At 38.3% G+C, this 24,211-nt stretch overlaps 2 protein-coding genes across 4 annotated transcripts in view; one reads left to right on the top strand and one right to left on the bottom strand.

Annotated features, from left to right (window-relative positions):
• The window catches only part of SMPX (small muscle protein X-linked), a 42,407-nt gene extending 28,418 nt beyond the window's left edge, over positions 1–13,989 (bottom strand). For 2 of the 3 annotated variants that reach the window (XM_031060208.1, XM_031060209.1), the window contains exons 1-4: positions 13,856–13,989; positions 10,249–10,308; positions 5,360–5,449; positions 1,609–1,762 (exon numbers count right to left, since the gene is read on the bottom strand). In XM_031060208.1, coding sequence (XP_030916068.1) covers positions 1,622–1,762; positions 5,360–5,449; positions 10,249–10,287 — 270 coding nt within the window. In that variant the 5' untranslated portion in view covers positions 10,288–10,308; positions 13,856–13,989 and the 3' untranslated portion in view covers positions 1,609–1,621. Of the gene's footprint in view, positions 1–1,608; positions 1,763–5,359; positions 5,450–10,248; positions 10,309–13,835 lie in introns of all 3 variants that reach the window. The other variant, XM_005424884.2, reaches the window with a different exon arrangement.
• Positions 13,990–24,058: 10,069 nt separating this feature from the next.
• Positions 24,059–24,211, top strand: part of MBTPS2 (membrane bound transcription factor peptidase, site 2) — a 41,351-nt gene continuing 41,198 nt past the window's right edge. Inside the window, exon 1 of the mRNA XM_031060213.1 lies at positions 24,059–24,159. Coding sequence (XP_030916073.1) covers positions 24,059–24,159 — 101 coding nt within the window. The remainder of the gene's footprint in view (positions 24,160–24,211) is intronic.

Here is a 24,211-nt window from a genome sequence, read left to right on the forward strand (position 1 = left end):
CTCTTTCCTTCCAAATGGCATATTTATGTTGTACATAAAAAATAATGATGTTAATGATGCAGAGTGCACTGGGGTAATGCACTCAAATTATACACAATTTCTTTTAAGATTCCTGGTTCTTAGCATTTCTGCATTCCCAGAACCCCTTTTGCATTGCTTTCTGTTTTCCTCTGTTTTTCTTTTATATTTCTGTGCAGTAAATTCCAGATGATTTTCTCCTGCTCAACTCGTCTGCCTTTCTTCAGGATAAAGAGGATTTATCAGTCAATATGCACAACAAGCAATTCAGGTGAATATTACGTGACACAACCATCTTTTTCTTACTGTAGCCAGGGTGGGCATTTTTTGGAATTAAAACTTCTCTGTACATCTGGGTTTTCATTGTAAGTGCCTGACACATCTTTACTGACTCAGGCTTTTCAAAGGAAATCAGAGGATAATTTCATGGACAGAAGTTATTAATTTCTGTAAGGTTCAGAATGTAGAACAACAAAGGCTTATGGGTCTTGTTTGAAATCAGATATAAATTTTTCTGAAGTTGGCACTGAAGTGCTGAATATTTCCTTTTAAATAAAATTATCATAGAGTGGTTTGGGCTGGAAGGGATCTTTAAAGGCCATCTAGTCCAACCCCTCTGCAATAAGCAGAGTCATCTTCACTAGACCAGGTTGCTCAGAGCCTCATCCAGCCTGATCTTCAATGTTTATGGAGATGGGGCATTTACCACCTCTCTGGGCAACCTGGTCCAGTGTTTCATCACCCTCACTGTAAAAAACTTCTTCTTTATAGTCTGAATCCAACACCCTCAAGATTAAAACCATTAGTCATTATCCTATGATAAGAAGACCTACTAGAAATTCTGTCCCACTTTTTTCTATGAGCCCTCTTTGAGTACTGAAAGGCCACAGTGAGATCTGCCCAGAGCCTCCTCTTCTCCAGGCAGAACAACCTCACTCTCTCAGTCTGTCTTTCACAGACATGCTCCTGCCCTCCCTTCACCTCTGTGACCCTCCTCTGGACTCACTCCAACAGGTCCATGTCCTTCCTGCGCTGCACTACAGCAAGTCCTGGAGTGCCACAAACAGCATTGGCTATTTGTGTCATAGCATTGGTTTGTGTGACCAAATACATGGAACCATTAGTATGTCAATTTTGAATTACATAAATAAATATCAAATAACTAATGTTCCAAAGGAGCTTTTTAAAAATACTGACCTACTTGTCCATCACTGCAGTCAATTTATTTGCATTGTAAAACATTAATTTCTAGTTATATTGTAAAAATACAAGTTCAAAACTGGAACTTATGCTTATGAAGAAATATGTTATTTTGAAAGTGGCTTTGATAGTCCAAATGCACTGAATTCTTAGTATGCTGAACAGACTACTTCAGGCTAGTTGATGGGTGCCATATATCACTGGATATAGTCTCCAACATGTTTGAAATAACAGCAAATCCCAATTATGAACTCTAATATTTTTTCTTTGAATTATGGAGTGTGACTCCACATCCACTGGAGTAATTGAAAAGCCATCTTTTTACTTAAAGAGCTTTCTGGATCAGCTTGCTTCTCCCAGAGCCATGCAGAGAACCTCTCTTCTACTCACCTGCTTCTTCCAGCTACTGTTCAGCTTTGGGGACATATTTCAGCTCACTCTTTATGTTCTGAATCTCTGACAAGTTGACAGCAAGACCTGGAAGTTCCTTAGCTCCTGGGAGCAGTTTCTTCTCTTTCTCCTCCTCTGTTGAAGCAGGAGCATTCTGCACAAAAGGACACCAGTGACCTTCCTGCTGCAATAGCAATCTCTTGAACATGAGCATAGATCAGTTATTTGAAAAACAGGAAATGATGTTTTTATACTAAAGGCAATCCCAGTGGAAAAAGGGGTGGAGTCATGAAGAGATAAGTTATTTTGTTGGTTGTCTAAAATGTCTAAAACCATTCTGAAAAGAAGATGCTCAGTGTAGAGGAATGTGGATTAGAATGGGTAAGAGTTTACAATGCCAGGCAATCACTAGAAAGTAACTGACTGGAGAATCAAAGGCAACTCCAAATCCTTCATATTTTAGATGACAAAAAAGTAGAAGAACCATTTTGATCATCTAATTCCTTTGAGAGTTTCACAGTTGCCAGATACTTGGAGAGGGCGATCATCATGCACTTCTGCAGCTCTAGAGAAAAGCTATGATAGTGGGTTATGGACCCAAAAGCTCCATGCAAGATCAACATGAGTCAAAATTTCACTTTTCATAACCTCAGCTGCAAGACCAGAAGGGGTTTTTATCATTTTATATTTGAATTAGGGTAGTGCTGCATGGCTATTTTGCTGACACTGTAAAAATGCCAGTTAAATAACAGCAATTACACAATAGTGAGCAACTCAGCTAATTTCCCAATGGACCACAGTATTTCAGCCCTTGGTACTTCCTCAGCTGTACTATTGCTTCTGGATGAGTAGAGCAGCTATTTTAGACCATTTCTACCCTAGACTGGGTAATATTTTGGAGAAGTAGATTTCCAGGCATGAGTTTACTGTTGTTCCAGCCTGGTGTGTATTTTATAAAGGTGACATAAAGGAGGAATCAAGTACACATAGAGATTAATTTATATTTTACTATAAATAATTTCATGATGAAATTATTTTTTTCATTTTTGATTACTCTGTGAATGTTCTCTTGTGATGGGCTTTTTAGAGTTCAATCATGATTTAGATTTATTAGACGCCCTTTGTCAAAAGGTGCATTAACTGTGAACACTCAATTCTTAATATTTAACTTAATTTTTAAAATTCTAACATTACTAGTCAAATATTATTGGCCAGTAAACCCCTCTTTTTTTTTCTCTGTTGACTAATGGATTACATGCTAATCAGGAAGAAGACTGCAATGTCAACTAGCAAACAAACAAGGTATTGGAGAAAACTGTCATTTTCTTCCTATCTGATCTTTAAGGACTTTCCTAAGATCACCAGATATAAGAAAATGGAATTGATAATTCCATTTCTTGGCTTGGTACATTTATATTATCTTTTCTCATATTTTAGCCAATACATTATTAATTATTCCAAGATAATACTAATAATATTTGACTATTTTTTGTCAGATGATTTCAAATCCCAGCCAGTAATTCATCCCCAGGAATTGCATGTACTGCCTGATACATGGTTTAATGATCTAATATCCTGAAACAGAAGCAAAGCACAGCAGGAGAATAAGTAAATTGATACAAAAGCTGCTTGGAAGGATGCACAAAATTGTATCAGTAGTCAAAGATGTCATAAACTTGTATTTTTTCCTTTGACAGTTTTCCTAGCTAATCTGAATAATCAGGGGAAACAAGCATTCCCTGAACCCTGCAGTACTTATTAGTACATAGCAGAAACTATGTAAAAAATACCATTTCAAGTCATGTGCAATACCATTCCTCTTGTAGAACAAGTGGTGCAAGCTTTGCCCACATTTTGGAGACTTTGTGCTCCATAAATTGTTGTCAGCTTTCTCTTCCAGCCTCAGGTGTTTGCTGTTTATGACCTCACTGCTCTGTGTATCGCTCCCTCCATGTGCAACACACAGCTGAGGTTAGACTAAAGCCTTCAGTTTTATAGAAGAAAGCCTGAAGAGACTCTTACATATACAGTAAGGGTTAAAAAATACAAACATGGGAATTCTCTGACTGAAGAAGAGCTATTTTCTGTAATTCCCACCCTCCATTTCTTTTCATGTTAACATGTCTGCTCCACTGACCATCAAAAATATACATTCCTATCTGACTCCACCACCCCTTTAAGTAAGATCCACATTCCCCTCATCTCCTATGTCAAGGCTTTAAAATACAGTGGAAAATGCACTGTTAGCAGTGATTATGCGCTGTTAACAAAAGTTGCATTTGTCTAAAACTGCTCTGAAAAATCCTGAGCTGTATGACAAAACTTAACAAGATGAGAAAATTGAAATGACAAGTTCACTGGTAGCATTTTTATTCTATTCCTATAACAAGATCTTTTTCTGTAGTGTTTAATCCCATTGGTTTGGTTGAGTATTGCCCATAAAACCTGGGCCAAGATCTTCCATAATATCTGTCTCCTATAGAGTATTCATGCAGCTGAGAAACAAAGCAACATTCAATTACCCAAACAAATGTAATTATCAGCACCAGTCATTTATTTTATTTCTCAAATACTACTAGAACTCACACATGCTATATTACTTTCTGCTTAATAAGATCAACTCCTTCACCAGTTTAATTACTGCAGAGAGAGGGAGAAAGCCACAATATCTATCCAAGGTCATTTTGTATGTTTGTTTTCTAAATCTTCTGAAAAGCCAAGTCAGCCTAGGTTTGATTATTTCAGGAAAGTTCTCTGTAAACAGAGCACTGTTTATATCAAAATATGGCAAAATTCAGAAAAAAACCTGACTGATACAGGAAAGGAAGAATTGGCTCTTACACAGCCTGTCCTGCCCTTGGCTGTGAGGAGCAGTGGGAGCTCTGGCCCAGCAGGATGAGTTCTCATGTGGGGATTGTGAATCAAACTAAGTAAACTGGCCAGGAAACCAGGAGCACCCATCTTTTTTATCTTGCTTGGGGTATCTACCATAACCTTTTCTTCCACTGTGGGTGTTAGGGTCTCATTTATTATTGAAGTTAATGGTAATTAAGATGCTTTAATATGATTCAGAAATATTATATCTGTGTTTAATCATAACCTTTGTGATCCATGTTAGTTAAGGTATAAATTGGATTGTATATTCAAAACTCAGTGTTAAACATTTCCTGTAAAATACAAGCATGAAAATAAAGAATTCAGTCTAAAATGGAGTATTTTCACCCCTGGGCAGGTAAATGGGTTTGGAATTCCTGTTTTAACTTGCAAGTGTCTTCACATTCAATTTCTTCTTCTTGATAAACCTTCCAAAAAGTGTTTTGTTTGACAACCTGTTCCAATATTGTTAAGCTGTAACAATAAATCACACCACAGGGTGACAGATAGCAGCAAAGTCTTCCAAAGTCTTGCTATAACTTTTCCTGCTGTATCTCATCAGCTCCCATCTAGAGAAATACTGCTGGTGAAATCCTGGCTCTCTCTCCTGACAGCAGATATCATCCTGCTGGGCAAGCAGAGCTACACACCTTTAAAACTGTTTATATTCCTATAGGTGCCTTGGCACCAAAAGCAGAACTATTTATACATGAAGTGTTAGTAAGTGGCCATTTATTTCCATGAATAATCAGTGCATGTTCAACTATGATACCTAAGATGGGTATGTGGAACTATAAGATCACTTTAAAGGCTTTTCCAATTTTATGGCACAGTTTCTCCTTGGAAAAAAACAAATCAAAAAACCTTTTTTGCTTACCTCCTCCACTTCTTCAGGTGTAACTTCTTTTCTTTTATGAGGGTGGCCTGCACCAGGTCGAAATGCTCCCATTGGGATGTTAATATTAGCCTGTGAGAAGGAAATTCGATGCATTTAATAGTGACTGATAAATGAAGATACAGTGGGTAAATGGCAAAACTCGAAAGGAGTGGGATAAGCATATAGACATTATTATGGTTTCCAAGCACTTATGCCTTCAATGTGTGCATCATCACACCACTCCTGTGGAAAGAGAAGTGCTTTCATCTCCATTTGAAAGAGAGAAAGTGAAAAAACAAACTAGAAAGTTTTTGAATTTCTGCATTTTAGACTAAAGCTTTTTGATTTCATTGCACAAAATAAATGAGTACTGAACACTAAAGTGTCTTTAGGTACCTAGGTCTGCTTCAGTTTGGTCAAGGTCAAACAGAAAGTGAGTGCCAAAAGCAATGTTTAAGTGTAAATCATGCAAATCCTTCAGTAACACCCAATCACTGGACCACTCTCCATTCTCTAATGACACCAGTTTTCACTTCACTTAATCACAAGTATCTTAGAAGGGAAGCCTGCCCTGAGTCATCTTAAGCCATAGGTATTTAAAATGTGATTTTACCAATAAAATGTACCCACACTTGCCACAAACTGCAAATACTTGAACCAGCTCCAACACTAGTCAGACCACTGACCCTTGGCTTCTGCAAACTCCCTCGAGAATGACACCCACACAACTGCATCAATCTCATCTTTTATCTGGGGCAGAAAGCCAGTAGCCATAACATAATTGGAGCTGATAATAGATATCTTAAAAGTAAAGATTTTGGGGAATAGAATAGCGCAAAACACTGCTTAGGAAAGAGCAGCTGAAAAGTATCCATTTCCCAATGTGACCCAGCCAAGTCTGTTTTAAAAGTCAAATGGCATGATCAACTAAATGCACAATTTATACTTATTCTTATCTTGTGATCTCAGAAGAGAAGCTGCTCCTAGGAAATGTCATCAAAATACCACGACTCCCACTGGTAAAACCAGGGGTTGAATCAATAATGTTACGGAGCAGAAGCAGAGAACCTTCTAACAGAGAGCTCTGTTCTTGTCCTTTACCACCTGACTGATCTGCACTAAATGAAGACAAATAATCCCGTCCTTCGGCTCAAGTTATGGTCTTGCAGATCATGACCCACTTGGGCAACCACAGGAAAACAGCTCACAGTTTTCAGCAACAACAACTGTTCCGACAGCTGTAATCAAATGACAAGCAAATTAAAAATCCATCTGCCAAGAAATGAATGCTTTTCCCTGTGATTCTGCTTACCTGTTTCCCATTATCTTATTCATGCAAGATGATGCTGTCATTTCAGTGGGGTTGCCAAATATCTGCAGGATCACAGACAACCAGATATTTGTTTCATAAAGGTCTTCCACTGGGCATGAGTTTAGATACTGTGAAACTTTTTACCTGCACTTTGTAAGTTCCCCAGGGGACAGGGTATTTTCAGCCTCACAGTTCCTAACTCTCTATTTCATTTATGGGTGGAAAAAACCCAGCTTTGTTGTTTCTAGTTTTAAGTAACTTCCCCGCCAAGCTCTGGTATCTCCAGACAGCTTCGATTTTTAGAATGGGAAACTTCTCTGCAAGGTTTGCAGAGTTGAAACTTTAAGAGATATCTCTCCTTGTGGTGCACATCCTGAACTTGGACATTCCTTCCCCTTGGAGGCAGCCAAAGCAGAAGCCAGACTCCCACAGAACATTACAGCCCTTGCATTTCCCACTGTGATTGACAGACCAACTGCGACTAAAAGTGGTTCAGAAAGCAAAAGTCCCAGGCTGCTAATTAAATTGAATAAAGCACTCTTTGGTCTGCTTCAGCACTTTCCCAGTAATCTGTGTCACATCAAAGCAGTTTGTACTTTTTTGTCTGCAGTAGGGACATTCATGTCAGAGTTGGAGCAAGTATGCAGTTGTGACAAAATAACTTAGTTAAATGAACATCCTTTAAGATATAGTTAAAAACAGTTTGGATCTGATAATACATACTGTAAATTAAAATATTTCCAGTATGAAATGCAAATATGACATTTCCAAACAATTCCTGACCATAGGTACCAAAGTCCTGAGCTCTACATCTCTCTTAATCCAGAGCTGATTCTCTCTTGCAGATGAGCAGCTGTGTAATGGGTGGGCCAAATTCTGTACACCAGCATAGCTCTGCAAGGACTTGTGCTGTGTTGCCTAACAACTTTAATTGTTTAACAAAAAGACAATTTTGTTTTAAAAATGTGTTTCAAGACTTTTGTCACCTGTGAGTTGAGATGGAGATATGACCCTAGAGGATCGCCATCCAGTAAAATGCTAAAAAGGAAATTTTCTGTTCTAGACTCTGGAAATCCTAAATGATAAGTGCTTTAGACAGACTTTCTAGGTGTGATTGTTATGTTTAACCATACTAATTATGAAAACGACTGAGTTTGCCTTTTCCTTTGTTTAAAAGGCCTATCATATTTAGTGCCATGCAGTTTTTGCAATGACTGGGTAGGTGTGTGCACTGATGTACTCTAGCAGGCTCCTTCTGAACAGACCAAAGGAAAAATACCTGTACAAATGACATACTAATACACTGCTGGTTTGACTCAATGGAACTGGTACTTTGCGATTTTTTTTTGTCTTTTCTTCTTTCTGTTTATTAGAGAGAGGGTATTAAGGTTAGGATACAGCTGCTGCAGCTGTGCATGAGTTTAGGACTGTTATGGATAAGTCCTTCACAACATCACAGCCATTCCTGACTGTCCAGATGGATGACTGAGTAATCTGGAAAGAAATTTTTGTATGAATGTATTTAATTTTAAAAAGGAAGGAAGGAAGGAAGGAAGGAAGGAAGGAAGGAAGGAAGGAAGGAAGGAAGGAAGGAAGGAAGGAAGGAAGGAAATGGAATGAAATCCAGAAACAAACGAACAACAACAAAAAACCCTAGAAACCTCCTCATCCTTACCTCTGGGCAAAGCCAAGAGTGTTTCAAGATAGAATAATTTTTAGTCAGAGCTGTTCACAGCCTTCAACACAGTGAGAAGGCGAGGTCAGCAATTGTTTCCAGAAATTAATATCCTTTGGTCCTCTATTGCCCCAAACTACTCTTGGGAATCAGTTGCTGCCTTTAACTCTCACACATCTGTATTTAGTAGCTATTGGGAAGTGAACATTTTTGTATATATCTAGTACAATCAGAAATAAGCCATTTCAGAGACAGAACACCACGAAATACTTCAGTTAGTGAGGTGCCATTACATTCCCTTTGCTGCAGCATGATGCACATTCCCCAGGGCACGTCAGTCCTATTATACCAGCACACAATAGCAAAGGATCATAAGATATGAATCATAATGTATAAAAGTAATGTGACATTTTGAGTCATAGTTCTTAGACTGCTCAAAGTGTAACAAGCATCAATTCAGGTGCAAGTCTCCCTACTAGAACCACCTTTGACCCAATGCTTAATAGAGATATTTTAAATTTTTCTCATTATTCAAATTACCTTTGCAAAAAATTAAAGTTTCTTAAAATATAACACTTAGTGCTTAAATTTAATCCATTTTTAAATGAACAACCTAGAAGCATTGTTTATATGTAGAAGTTGGAAGCCATCCTAGAAATAAAATGCAGCCTATCATTACATCTCTAAGAAAAAAAATGTAAATCAATTAATTCCTTAGAAATGTTTGTATGTACCTGTGGAGTTTAAATGAAAAATGTAAATAAATACTTTTCAGCTATTAAAGATCCATATTTTTCATTCATCCTACAAACATTTCTATAGTCACTGTAAAAGAGCAATTTAAATTTGAACTGAGTGAAATCAAAACTCTGGCAAAATAGCAATTTTTTCTGATTTCAACAGAATTAGTGTACAGTATTTTGCATGCCTGTTTCGGTAGAATGATGATGATGATAAAGAGAATATGCATTTTCACAGTGCCTTGCATCTTCAGTATGTTGCCTAGCCGCTGGCTAATTAATTTTGATGCTCCAATACATTGCATTAGTATTATCTCAAGAAAACAAGGAACAAAGAAGACTTCAGAAATTCCATTTTCTGTTTCTTAGGTAAGGCAACTTGAACTCATAGTAAAATTTCATTGGAAGTGCATTTTACAAAATACATGATATTTCTGTAAGCTCCTTCAGTTCAGAAGATATTCTGGCCTTTTGACATGAGCCATTGATAACATGAACTAAACACGTTCTACATGAACACATTCTTCCTTACTTCATGATGATGTTGGGATAATTCTCCAGCTGTTTCTTTTACAAGTATGCAACAATCAACTCCATCATCCTTCACTATATCATTGAAGAGGTTATGTGGCAAACGAGAATATTTCAAATTAAAAGATCTATGTTTCTCTCATTTTCCTTTGGCTCTTAAATAAAATGCTTCTTAAACAATTATTTGAACTTGAAGGTTTTCCTCCTTAAGAATGGAGACATTAAAAACTTCTCAACACCCATGCTATCTTTTTAGCCTATAATTCTCCCAGCATTATATTGGCTTTGTAAAAAATCTAATGGTTGCAGGAATTATTTTCACTTAACAGTTATGCAGATGCATTACCATATTTTGCTTAGATGATCCTCCAATAGGCATAACCTAACACTGCAAAGACCATGCAAACAAGTGATTAATGAACCTATCTGATCCAGTTTTTCTATCAGCTCAGATCAAAAGATGATCTCCAGGTCATGCTTTTTCAGTGCTTTCATATCTACTAAGCTTTTCACTTTAACAGAATAACCCCAGCTAGCACTCCTATGGTGCTTTGTCTGAGTAAAAATGCAGTCTGCCAAGCAATGATATTTATTATTTTATTATATTAAAAACATAAATGCTATCTCTTACCTGAATGGCTTTGACATGTGATGCAGGTTGTTTTGACATTTTTACGACAGAGGCTTATCCCTGCAAGCAAAATTGGAAAGTGTTACAGGCTCTGACATTCTGATAGCTGTGGAAGATAAGCTAGAACTTAACCCATGCTGGCTCTTGACAGGCATCCATTTCATCTGCCCAGCTCCTGTTTCCATCTCAGTTTCCAAGCTGCTTAGTTATTCCTTCTGATATCAGGAGGAGACAGAACACCTGAGCTTCACCAATTAATCTTTCATAGCCACAAATGAAGCTATCTCTTTCACATTAAAAACAATAATGAGTAGAGATAAGGAATCTCTCAAACCTTAACAGCACTGTAAAATGAGTAAGAATTAAAGGAAGCTTTTGAGGATAAACAGTGTATGATTAGCCCAGTCACAGTATGTATGTGGGAATTATTAGAACTTTCAGTTTAAGCCTTCTCTCAAATAAAACATAACTTGTTAGAAAATATTGATAAATGTAAACATAACCATTTTCTGACTCAATCCTTGCAAAACTTTAATCCCTGTGGACTGAAAGTTATCAAGATGGTCAAGCAGAAAAGTTCTTCTTGACAATTGCTAGAGCACAAAGTAGCCTCCCTTCAAAGTTTTAGATCATATAGATTCATCAATTTTCTTTAGCAATAAGATCAAAAAGAACATATTTTTCCATATAATTTTATGCAGGTGGAGAAATACAGACTGATACACTATTAATATACAGTAGCAAAGGGAAATACACCAAAGTAAAATGGAAGAAATTTTATTAGCAGATTATTTGAAACACTATCTCAGCCTTTCATTCTCTCACTGAGAAATTACATTTTTACTGGACTAGACTTTCATCAAAGTCTTGTTATATAACTATTACAATATAAAGTAAGGCAGCAATTCTAAAAGCTGAGAAATTAATTCACCAGAAAAGTCACTGATCACCACTGAACTACTGCACATTTTTGATACTGTATTTAATCTTAGACAGGAAGGGGAAGAATGAGAACAGAAATAAAGGACATAGGAGTGAACAGCAGAAATACACTGAGAAATTAAAAGTGTGTGAAGACTTGGGTACCTCAAAGACTATAACTGCTACATGAGGCAGTCCCCAAAAAACCATACAGATAAGTTGTAGGTTGGCTTCAAGTTGGAATATCAGCAATATCACCCTGAAATTGTTTTGCTGGGACTGACTAGAAGACTTCCTCCTGCATATTCTCACATCACTTTTAAATCTGTGTACGATGCTGAGCAGAATTAAAAATACAAATGACCTGCCATTAGAGGTCCCCCTCTGGTCACACTCTCAGCTGCAAAAAGTGGTGTCCAAACCAACACAGCATTCAGTCAGAGGTCAGTCATGTTGACAAATTGTTCGGGTTTAAATTGCTTTCACTAAATTAATAAAGCAGAAAAAATCCCACTGTGCAAAATAAAACCAGCATTCTTTTAATGAGCTTTATATTGTGGTTTTATATATACAATCTTCAAATGAGAGGGAGTTTTAAAAACTTCAGAATTCACTGTAGGGGATGCAATCTCAGCCACTGACATTCGTGACAAAATTCAAACACATTTCAAAAACACAAAAGGATTTATTACACTCTATCTCCTTTATTTTTGAAAATCTTTATTAGGTGTATAAATAACTGTTCCATTGATCAGTGACTGTGTTCCAAAATAAACACAAAACAATTCCCCAACTGACTGGGAAGATAGGAGTCATAATACAGAATGTTTAATTAATTTTTTAATCAAATTCTCATCTTTCTAATCAGAATGAAAAATGGAAACAAAAGCACATTTAAAAATGTTTAAATAACATTAAACATTTTGAAGCACAGTGGAACTACTTCCCAAACACTGTCACAAAGAAATTCTTGCTAAGATGTACTTCATCTTGCATGCCTGTACATTGCAAAAACACCCATACACACCTCTTGGGCCACTTAGAGAGAAATGGCAAGGATTTACTCTGAACCTCAGCTCTGAAACAAGCCCAACATTACTGCTCCTCAGCGAGGTGCTCTGGGTTCACAAGCAGTCAGTGTTGGAACTTACTGCAATCAGACACCGGTGCCTAAAGAGGGATGCATGATACAATTGTGTAGGACTGCTTTTGGAGGAGGTGATTTTCCTAGCAGACCGTGCTGTCCTCATTACCGCCAGAGAAATCAGGACAACAGCACACTACTGAGTAAAAATAGATCTCTGGCTCTTTCCCCTTCCCTCCCTTCCCTGAATTTCCTTACAGAGCAATACTGACCATCAATCACAGGAAAATAAACCTTAGATTACAGAAGCATCCATTACAGAAGTGATAAGTTAATTTTTATCAATTCCTTTGTTCTTTCACCATGTGTCTCAGAGAGAGAGTCAAGAGTGCTGCACTGATTGTATTAAGTTATTTCTGGTATTCCAATCAGCTCTGCAAACTTGAAAAAATCCCACTTCACCCTCATTTCCACAGCAGGATTTCACATCTCTGGCAGGCAGAGAAATGCAGACACGCAGCCTGTATTCCCTGGTGTCTTTTTGGCCTCCCCACACCTTACCTTTTACCTTTTATGGGTTGCATGCTGAGCCAAACTTAGAAAGCAGTGGCAGCATTAGTTCAATTTGGAGCTGGTTTATGGCAACCTTCCCTTGCAAATTCCCTCGCTTTGCAGTGAAAGTACTCACGAGCAGGACTACTTGTGAAATACAGGACTACTGCAGGGGAATAAATGAGTGTTTTGAAGCAAAACTTTGTAAAACAAAGGAACCTATCTTCTGTCTCTCTGCTGAAAATAATTTCTGACAGAGCTGCAGCAAGATAATAAGCTGATTTATTCAGTTTGCTTTAAATACTATGAGATATCATAATGCCATCTTTTGTAATGCACACAAGAGATGTACAGTAGCACAGAGACAACAGCAAGAGCCCTCCCCCTACCCCAGCTGGAAGCTGTCCTCTCCCCCCACTGCATGCACAGCATCAAGCACAACGGGCATTCTGGAGACAGAACTGCAGTGTATTATCTTATTAAAAGACTTTGACAGGAACTACATGACTGTGAGACCCAAGCAGTACAATGAAAGGAGAGAAACCCCTACTCTGCAGCTTTCAGCCTGTTACACAAAAACTTACTACAAGCTCTAGGCAAAAGTGGTCACATTTTCCATAACACATACACAGTAATCTGTGTTACAGCTGCCTGTTAAGCTTAGTGAAAGAAACCTCTCTTATATCAAAACCATAATGTAATATTTCACTAACGATGATAAACATACAGAAAACAATAGCCTTCTGCCTATGTACTACAATATTCAAACTCATACACACTTCTTATGAGTCATGAGGTATTCAAGTGACTTTTATTTTAAATTTTTAGATCCCCACAGACTATGAAGTAAAAGCGATCTGCTCTGAATACTCTGATACACTGCATGAGACATTAAAATAGGCAGAAAACCACAGCTATTGTAGTAAAGTCACAGCAATTCCTAAAGAGTTTTCATGAGGGTCTTTCAAGATTTTAATTGACCCATTCAAGAGTAGCTAACTTATTTACTTATATAAAAAAAGTTCCAAACCGTCAAATGAGTAGGCACACCTCCTTTTGATGCTGAAAGAGGTACCTTCTTCTACCAGCTGAGGTATTGACTGTGGCCCTTTTAATGTGTCTGAAATAGCTCCGATGCTTTCAGCCTGGACGGCACTGAGTGCTGCTCCAGGCTGGAGTGGGACTCGGCAGAGAAGCAAAGTGTAAAAGGGAATTCCTGTCATAGCTTCCAGTTGTTCTTCCTAAATATAGAATTTGATTCACCCTGTAACTTGGTCCCCTGTGACACTTGACCATGGTAAAAGCAGGGCTCAACTGTCAAGCAGGAGGTGTTGAAGGAACACACCTTTAGGTCCTTTTTCTGCCCTCCCTCCCCCTGTCATTCCAGGCTTTTCCCAAGTGCCAGGCATACAGCAGTAGCAGGTAACACAGAACTCCTCCCATGGCATTTGGGGCATTATGTGCCTCCCTACGCTACACCAGAGAAGGAAATCATTATGGAGACATAATTATGAAGAAGTCACCTCAGAGGAACTATCTAGGGGAGGTGAATGACACACCAACGTGACCATATTGCTGCTGCTTTGGGAGCAAACTCACCCAGCAGCTGCCCTGGGGTGTCAGCAGAGCCTTCCCCCCTGCAGGACAGCCCTGCTCACCAGGGAGGGCTCCTGAGCCTGTGAGGCCATAGTGACCAGCTGCTGAGCCTGCGGGCGTGGGCATGAAGAAAAGCCAAAGGAGGAGTGTGTGTGAGAGAGAGAGAGTTTTTATAGCTCATGAAGGAAGTAAAACATTACATAACTATGCTCATGCTGGCTGGAGTATTGTCTTAGTGAGGGCTACTGATGGAACTCTCACAACAAGTCGTGCGTGGGGCATATCCTTTCCACTTGCAGAAGTGCAAATTCCTGTCATCTGTGCATCTTCTCAAGAATGAACTTCCCTCTTCCTCACTCCGCTGCTGCACCTGATCTCCACTGGACCACAACAGTAAGGGTGACAAGAGCAGTGTCATTATGGGCAATAACTGTCAAGGACCTCCCTTGAGCGTAACTCATTTGACCAATGACCCCTTTAATTTCAAGTACCTGAAATAGGAAGGTTACCAAGCAAGCTGCTTCATTAAACCTGTGACTCACTCTCCACTGCCCTCTTTCCCAAAAATGTTGTCATCTGGAAGCTGATAAAGCTGATGACTTGCTCTGGGAGATTGCTGACTACCTACAGCCACCCCCTTCCCAAGCAGCCGCGAGAAGAAGGATGACACAGAAACAGCCACACAACCAGGACACGCATTTGTGTAGGTCAGGACTGATGGATGTACACACAGCCATCAGCTCAATCCAAGGAGACCTCCATTCCTCAGACAGGCAGATTATGCCTGTTGCCAAAGATTCTGAGGCAGGAGAGAACTACTGCACTTGAACATGGTGGAGTTCCCAAGAGGGCTCACAAAGCTTTCCTTGGCTAGAACAGAGCAGTCTGCAGTCAGTTGAAGGCCCTGCCTCCCAGGTGGTTGAGACCACATTAAAACAAAGCCAGGCTTTACATACCTCTTCTGAAGGTTCATATTTACAACAAAAGTACCAGAAGGCAATGGAAGAGGCAATATATGTTTGTAACATGGTCCTGTACATTAACTTATTTCAATTTATATTACAGTAATATTACAAACTAGGTCTTGAATACACAGTTCTTTCTTTCATGTGTCATTAATTAAGCCAAGGTAGGCCATTGTTTAGATCTTATAATCTCTTCATCTTGCAAATATGCCTAAGAAATATCAGCTCTACACTATTCTCTTCAACAAATTTTCATAGCAGTGACAAGTAATTTAGGAGTCTTAGTGATGTGTAAACAAGAAAAGTCTGTCACCTACCCAACACCCACTATCACTACACCTGAATTGTATTAAATTGTGAGGATAAAAGGAGTAAACTTAAATCTTATCACTAAATATCAAAAAATGCAGATCTGAGTAGATTTTGAAGGGGAAAATAGTCACTCAGCATTATTTTGCAGCATACCATTGCCTTTGAATAACTTCTGGGATGCACAGCCCCATGACTTGCAGAGTCATCTGGTAAATGCATGCAGCAGAGGAATTAGTAAGTAAATAAGGAGGCATATGTGCATTTCACATAATGGATTCAGTGTCTGGCAAGTTAGGGCCCTGTACATTGACACACATGGCATAAAATTATTATGTCTTGTGTATAGAGATCCAAAAGATATAGTAGAAATGCATTTATTTGAAGTGTAAAATCCCAATATAGTTAAAAACAGACTTTTGTGGCATTGCTAGAAGCTTGTCTAATTAATATGCTTCCTGGCACAACTTACTAGTTTTGAAAGTGAAGCTGATGGTTAACAGAAATGTGTATGTGTCTTACTTCTCCACTGAGATATTTCACTGCATAATGTCAGAACTGTTTTTTAAAGCTGTCACTACTTAATACATTTACGTAAATGTTTTGCTTTTTGAGAAACCTCATGAGCATAGATAAAACTTCCTGAGCGTGCCAAAAGAACTTATTTTTCTATTGTAGTCCACAATGTTTCAGTGTAACGCAAACAGTGTAATACAGTTGAAAATGCAAGTCCACACATAAGAAGTCCCAACCTCAGCTCACTTGAAATAAGACCTCTTCAAAGTAAAAAGTTAAGAAATACATTTCTGGAGTTTTGCTTCAAATTACCATGTAGTAGCAAAATATAATAGATCTTTAGAAATGCAAACTTGGCTTCTCTGTCTTAATCTTACCTCCATAAATTACAGTTTATTATCAGGGAAGAATAGTGGGCCCATGATATTACGTATTTGTTTAATTAATTCCTATCTTTATGTTCACTTGAATTTTTTTATGAAGAATATGCAAACTAAAGTTGCAGTGTAACTAGTATAACTATTCTCCTCGGTCAACACACCAAAATTACTGGCCAAGATGTAAAAATAAGAAACCTGCTATGAGACAGATTTATCAGAGGACTTATGCAGAGGATTCTGAAAAAACACCCAGATTCACCATCCATTTTGTAAGTCACTCAGGTTTTATTTGTATTTTTGGGCTCTTTCCCCTTAGTAAAGATACATCCATGTAATAATGACTTGGGACATAGACTTGATTGAAGGCAGAGACTTTTAGCAATGGTACCCAGTCACATGTGGTCAGACAGCATTACAGAAATTTAAAATATGTGGAACTATCAATTTTACCAGGCATCACAAACGATTCCTATGCTTGATTTTAACAGAAAGTAACTTTGAATCATAGATTGCAGAAAGAGTATCAAACCTCAGTGATTTTGTCAGAAAAAATATTGTTTGAGGAAGTATCATCTACTGGTTGTATATGTCTTCCCATTTCGCCCAATCTCTATTTCTTAATATCAAGACAAAAATCAAGCACTTGGTCTTGAGTTTCTACTTGTATAGTTATGCCAACAACAATAACATCAAATTATTTAAATAATGAATGACATAAAATAGCATGCAAAAATGTTTGCTGTTATCTAGCAGGCAAGAAATCAATACAAAACATATCTAAATTAGCTGATTTTGTTTCTGTGGCATTTCTGGGCTACTAAATATTAATTCAACTCCTGCACTCTCTTTCTTTTCCATAGAAAAGCATGATGATTATTATCACAGACTGTTCCATAGAGAAATAATTAGTCTTGTATTAAGGAGCAGATCTCATTAAAGGCTCGCCATGACCTTGTTCTGAATTCCAGAGTTACAGCATCATTAATAGTGTTGTTAGCATCATCTACCAATTTGTATTAAGTTCTAAAAACTACCTTATGAATACAATCCATACAAATTCTAGAACATCATAGCTTTGACCACTATTACCCAAAAGCCATGTTCTCTGTTGCTCGGTATTGTGTAAAATTTCTAGTTATCCAAATGTTTTCAGTAACCAAAAGACGATGATAATGATGATGTACAAGCAACAATTTTTTTTTTCCACTTTTCCCCTGGTAAATTTTAACCAGTATATCTGGCAAAGCTGATAGCATAAGAAAGAGCAAGGCTAATGTCAGATTTTGAATATGAAATTTAAATTACATGCTGATTTTTGTAAACATCCTGTCTACTATAATGATTCAGAATTATTTGGAAAAGAAACAAAAAACATGACACTGCACCATCAGATACTGTTCTCAGCAAGCAATTTTGACAAAACAGGAACTGACTAAATCACTGTTGAAACTTTCAACAGGGAGACTACTAATTGTTTTCACAAATCAGGATGATTCAAGTAAGCATGTACTTTTTTTTTCAATCCCATCAAACAAGTATTTGCTGATGCCCATCCCCATCAGCTGATCATATCAGCTGTGCACTATTACATCTTGACCTCAGATTAAGACCTTCCCTGACTGCAACAGGGAATTTTGCTGTTGACTCAGTACAGAGATATATACGAGAACTAGGTACAGGTGTACCAGAGGACTCGGGGCTCAGCACCACAGAAAGTACCTTATTTATCTGTTGTGATAAATCATGACAAACAATTGCAGCTATGGTCCCTCTGTGAGCACAATCATCTACAGTCCAACAAAGAGAACAATGACTAAATTCTCCTGATTTCTCATCTGAATGGCATGTTGAGAGGAAAGAAATATATATTTGAGACATTAAAAATCTATCTGGTAGAAAGATGCACCCAGAACAAGTAAGATGAGGAAATGGGCTGGAGGAAACAGAATTTCAAGGACAGTATAAATAAATTAATGCCTTTAGATAAAAAGTTACCAAATTCAAGTACAACTGCACCAACCTGCTGAATTATATGTGATTTATCAGTTGCTATCTTTGGTTTGTACCTGTTGGACAGAAAATAAAAGATGAAAACAGTTAAATCGTGGGTATGAAGATTTTTAAAGTTCGAATCAATATCAGGACACTAAACTTAGTTCTCAAGAGTTATAAGGAAAAAATCCTTACCTTGTCACACCTCCAATGTTCTGAAAAACTAGAGCCATTAAGAATGATTGCTTTCCATGGTGAAGATATGAATAAATCTACTAGTCATACCTATCTATGAAGTAGTCAAACATGATCTCTATTTAACCCTAATTTTATTGAATCAAATCTGGTACAGAAACATTTTCAATTATCTGTGGCCTCCTGCCATACAAATATTGCAATGTTCAGAGAGAAATTATCAAAAGAATTCAGTGTTGGCACAGAAAGACAAGTCCTCCAGCTGCTCCACTGGGCAATGATGTTTTCAAATACAATATCAAATCTCTAGGATCAAAAAGTGGAAATTACACAAAGTAGTTTAGAAAATCTTCACATTTTACTTTACACCCACATGAATTAGAGTTGTAGACAGGCAGTATCTTCTATACAAGGATTAGAAAAAAGCCTGGAAAAAGAAACTATGCTACGCTGTTTCACTCCATCTCCTGCGGCTGCACAACACAGCTCTTTAAAGTACAGTTCAGTTCTCAAGATCTGGAGCTAAATGTGATGCTTGAAATCGTTTGTCTTGGCAATAACTTTTGAGAACCACAGGCTGCTCTGTGTTTCCTGTGCCCACCAGCTCCTGGTGAGGTACTGACTATACTCTGACTAGAGTACCCATGAAGATGTTCCCTGTTTTATTGCAGCCAACTCTCAAACTATTTATCTTTATTAGTAAGAAAGGAAATGCTCTTAGCTTAGGCTCCTAACACAAAGGGGTCTGTGTAAGGCAAACCCACGGTTTTGTCATGGATGGTTCACAGGTGCTCTGGCTGACAAGAGGCAGAGTGGATTTGTAGTACTGGGACACCAGTTAAAATTAGTTTATCCACTGTGTGCAGTGCTATGTAATCACAAAGCTGCTCCCCCTCTGTCCTTGAGGTAGAACAAAGCCAGTGCTGGTTTAACTGAGTGCTGTGCTGCATGATGAAGCAATTTGGGAGCTGCTTCAGCCATCTGTGAGTCCAGGTGAACAGTTCTGGGGATATCCTAACTGGTTCATCCTTTGCAAGACATTCCTATTGTTCAGAACAGCCAAGTATCACATATGCACAGATTAATCCAGCCTGGATGGGGCCCTGAGCAACGTGGAGTAGGGGGAGCTGTGCCTGCCCATGGTGGGGGACTGGAACTAGATGGTTTTAAGGCCCCTCCTAACCCAACCCAATCTAAGCTTCTATAAAGAGAAATGTTTCAGGCTTTAACAGCCTATGAAATGATGAACTACAGACTACTTTGTCTCAAACTGCTACCTCACTTTGACTTGCTTCTGCTAAGGGCACTTCTTTCTCTTTCCCTTCCTTAGGGTTTAAGGCTTCCCTACAGGTTTTGGGGTTCAAAGTTGATAGGTCTAATGTACCATGTGCATTTATTTCAGGTTACAGTAGGCATGAAACAATACCTGTTAGACTGAAACTATTCAATTTATTTTGCATTCTGCAGTAGAATAGGGGATTGTGTCCATAGCGAGTTCGCAGGTAATTTAAAGCAAAAAAAAAATTTCTCAAACCTTGAAACAATTTTTTGATATTATGCCCTTTTATGGCCTCCTCCTTCACTGACTAAGCCCTTTATTTCCTGTAATTTAGGTAAATTCATGGATAGACTTTTAAAGTTGCAAAGGGCTCCCAACATAAGAGCTAAAGCTGAATAGCTATTCTTCAGGAGATTTTCCTCATGTATAACTTCTAAATTTTTACAGATGATGCAAGCAAGACTATAATCTAAAAATGGGTAGCATAAGCCTGAAACTAATATTGTTACAGAAATGTATTCTAGAATAATATTCAAGCCACATCTCTCAAGTTCCTCCATTTCCTTTGCTTTTCTTTGATACTTATTTCTCCTTGGAATTCAACAGCTTTGGAGGACCCTCTCTTAGATGTAAATGCAGCTGAGATTTGCCTAACAGACTTAACACAGAGGGGTAAATGCTGCAAACTGACAGGAAATGAGAAACACCTGTCATTTGTTTTGCCATAGATCAACACTGTGAGACAGCTGGTGAAAAAGCATGTACAACTATTATTTTTTGCACAATAATCTAGTAAAGGCATATTTCTAGGAACACTTGTGCTTTAGCTATGTTTTCATGTGAATAGTGACTTAAGAACAAATTTCATTTGTTTTAAGAATCAAAGTCCCACCTTTCCAGCAAGTATTTTTGGTAACCAGGTTAAATACTGCAAACAAATCCTGAACCTTAACAGAGTATTTCGACCTCATTTCTATTTAAATAAAGCACGACTGTTTTATATTGTAATTGGAACATAAAAAACACCCAAACCAATAAAATAGTGTAACATCCTGCTATTATCTGTTTTAAACAGAGCAAAGATGAAAGGATATTTTTTATTTTCTTGTTTTGATTTCACTTTAAAATATCACACATATAACCTATCTCCATAATTCCCACTATCTGAATTTCTTTCTATCTTGAGATTTTTTTATACAATAATATTGGTATGGTAATGAAAACATATTTTTCCTTCATACTTTCACAACCAATACTACACACATCTCTGTAATGTGCCAGTCTCTGTATGTCTCCTCCTGTGTCTCAGATTTTTTCTTTATTCTGATCTCTTTATTTCCTCCAGAAGCAATCTCCTAACCTGCAGAAGGACCACCTATTTCATCTTTTCATTCTAACCAAATGGACCATCTCTTTCATCTTTTCCCACGGATTTCTTCTTTCATGCATTCTAGTCTGTACTTTGAATTCTCAGGTAGGCTTGGAGGCTGATTCTGGAAACATTCCTGTACTCTGTGAAAGCACCCCTTCACTCTAAGTTACAGAGACACATAAACACTTGCAGAATCACATTTCATCCCAGCAGTCCTTTCCTGTCCTTAGCTCATCTCTATGCACAACAGTCTAGAGATGAGGACTACTCAGAATATATCTAAACCCCCTTTTTCTTTCCCTGAGGCTCAAACACTTATCCAATCAATTCATGTTCTGATTGTAGTATCTTCAAACTGGTAAAATTCACAACCTCTCCTCGACAAAATCAACATCTTAGCTGATTTTAGGTCTGAGCTTGTGATGAACTGCAATTGGGTATAATTTTTCTGAAGCCCTGCAAACCCCTCTAACATGAGAGTTTTTGATAGTGCTGTTCAGGCTAGTTTTACTTTTCATTATGCAACATGTCTTCTATGGTAATATCTGAATAATCACATATCTACTTCCATAACAGATCAAAGTTGAAGATATTAATTATTAGACATATTGTTAATTAATCTCAAGATAAACATATTTACCATGTCAGAAAAAGATGCCTATGATATTAAATCACTAATTGAACTTGAATATATTAATTACTGTATTATTAACAGATTTTATTTGGTATTTACTTGATAAATTATATTTAATCAGTAGTATTGTTTATGAGAGAATTTTTTTCCTGTCTGAGCTTTTTGCATGAACTTAGATACTCTTGTATGCCAACTGATGTTTAACCTTTTCCAGCATTCTTTGATAAGGTTCAGCCATGCCCTGTTGAGGTTCAGCCTTGCCCTCCCCTGAGCACCCCTCAGCTGTGACTGCTGACACTGTGACAGCTGAACTGCTCTGGAACAGCGTGGGGACACTGTGCACTCACATGGTGACTGCAGGGCACTCTGCTCTGGCCACTGCTTCAGCTCAATACCAGCTCTAAGCAAAACCAAGCCTGGGGGAAATGTGTATCAGAATCTGTGCTACCTCCTAAACCATTCTAAACTGGGAATCTTTAATCATGAATACCTTTACTTTTAAAATGCAACCACTCAGTGTGACATGTCACAGTCCACAACAATTTAACTCCATGGGAACAAGGATAAATTTTGCCTCTCTGCCTTGGGCAAAACACCTGCTCAAGTTACCCAAGTCAGAACTGGGGCTGGCAGCTCACTCAGAACTCATGGAACCGTTCATCCATCTTCTGCATTTTAGAAAATTCTTATTTTTGTTTGTTTTCTTGAGATAAACTTTCCAGCAGTAAAATACAAACCGTGTATTTTATTTTAATTCCTTTTTTAGTTGCACTTCCCGTTTCTATGAAAACTTAATAAAATTCAAGTCTGTATTTTTATGGTACGCTAACTGAATGTAGAAGCAAAAATAAAATAATGTTACAAAACCTGGTCACCAACCGGTTCATTAAAACATGTCCATTTTATTTTGCTTTATTTCCATGAGGATATGACACTAGGAAAAGTACTTATGTTCACAACTGTTTGAATACAATTCCACTCCATTGCTTCTGAAGACCACCACTGGTTTATAGTCTGTATATTTATATTAAATTCATGTTGGTCTATGGAACAACTTGAGTTTTCAACCAATAAGGTGTAGAATAAACCATATATACTTAATTTCTCAATGATTTGATGAATTTGTTAGACTGGGAACCAGTGCAGAAAAAAAATCATTATCAGATCTCAATATGCTGTTACTGTTTGTAAGTCCTTTTAGATACTGGGGACATCCCAAAGTCATCTATGTCAGTGCATAAACTCAAATTCGGTTGCATGCAGGGCTGGATACACTTCCTGTAATTCTTCAGCTTTTATGTCCAAATGAAGTTCTTCCCAACCTTCTCAAAAGGCATCAGTCAGCATGGATGTCTTGCATCAAAAAGTGGGGTTGTTGGAATGATGGAAAATCTAAATGTAAAGGGTAGATAAGCCCCGAGCTGAGATGAAAGACAAAGGAATTGAGCAAACAGAACAAGTGAAAGCCAGCATGCACTACTGACATCAACTCCTGCTCTGTGCCCACAAATGCCAACGCTGAGAGGCTGCCCAGGGCTGTTTTCTCTCACTTGCTCTAGAAGTCAAACACTGTAAATAACAAGTCCCTCCTCCTCCTTTGCTTAGTTTTTTAATGTAATGCCACACGGTATGGAAAATCCCTTTGGTTAATTTGTGTCAGCTGTCCCAGTAGTATCTCTCCCAGGATCTTGCCCACTGATTGTCGCAAGGACAGCGCTGATGCCGTGCACACCCCGGTGTGTCACCAACACCTTCGCAGGCACCGATGCAAAGCCGTGAGGGAAAACGAGCTCCGTGTCAGCCTGATCCAACACAGGCACACGGCCCGAGAACTGGCACTGACCGCGGCCTGGGAAGGAAACTCGGGGCCCAGGAAGCATCTGCTTAAAAGCGGCGGTTCCAGGCAGCCGCACGGAACGATTTTGTTGTGCAACCAGGTCGGTGCTAAATTTCTGACACAACGTCAGCGGTTAAAGGGAACCCCGTTACTCTCTCGTTACTGAAGCGCTTCCACAATGCGCTTTCATCTTGCCACCACAAACGACTTTTATTCCCCCGCGCAACCTCCTGATCGCTGCCAGCGAACCCTCTCCGAAGAACCCACTGAAGGAAGCAGGTGAGGGGAAATTTAACCAGAGAAGGGGGACCCCCCGTGGCGCCCTCAGCCC

This window comes from Geospiza fortis, unplaced genomic scaffold (assembly GCF_000277835.1).
Source record: "Geospiza fortis unplaced genomic scaffold, GeoFor_1.0 scaffold161, whole genome shotgun sequence".
Taxonomy (NCBI): Eukaryota; Metazoa; Chordata; class Aves; order Passeriformes; family Thraupidae; genus Geospiza; species Geospiza fortis.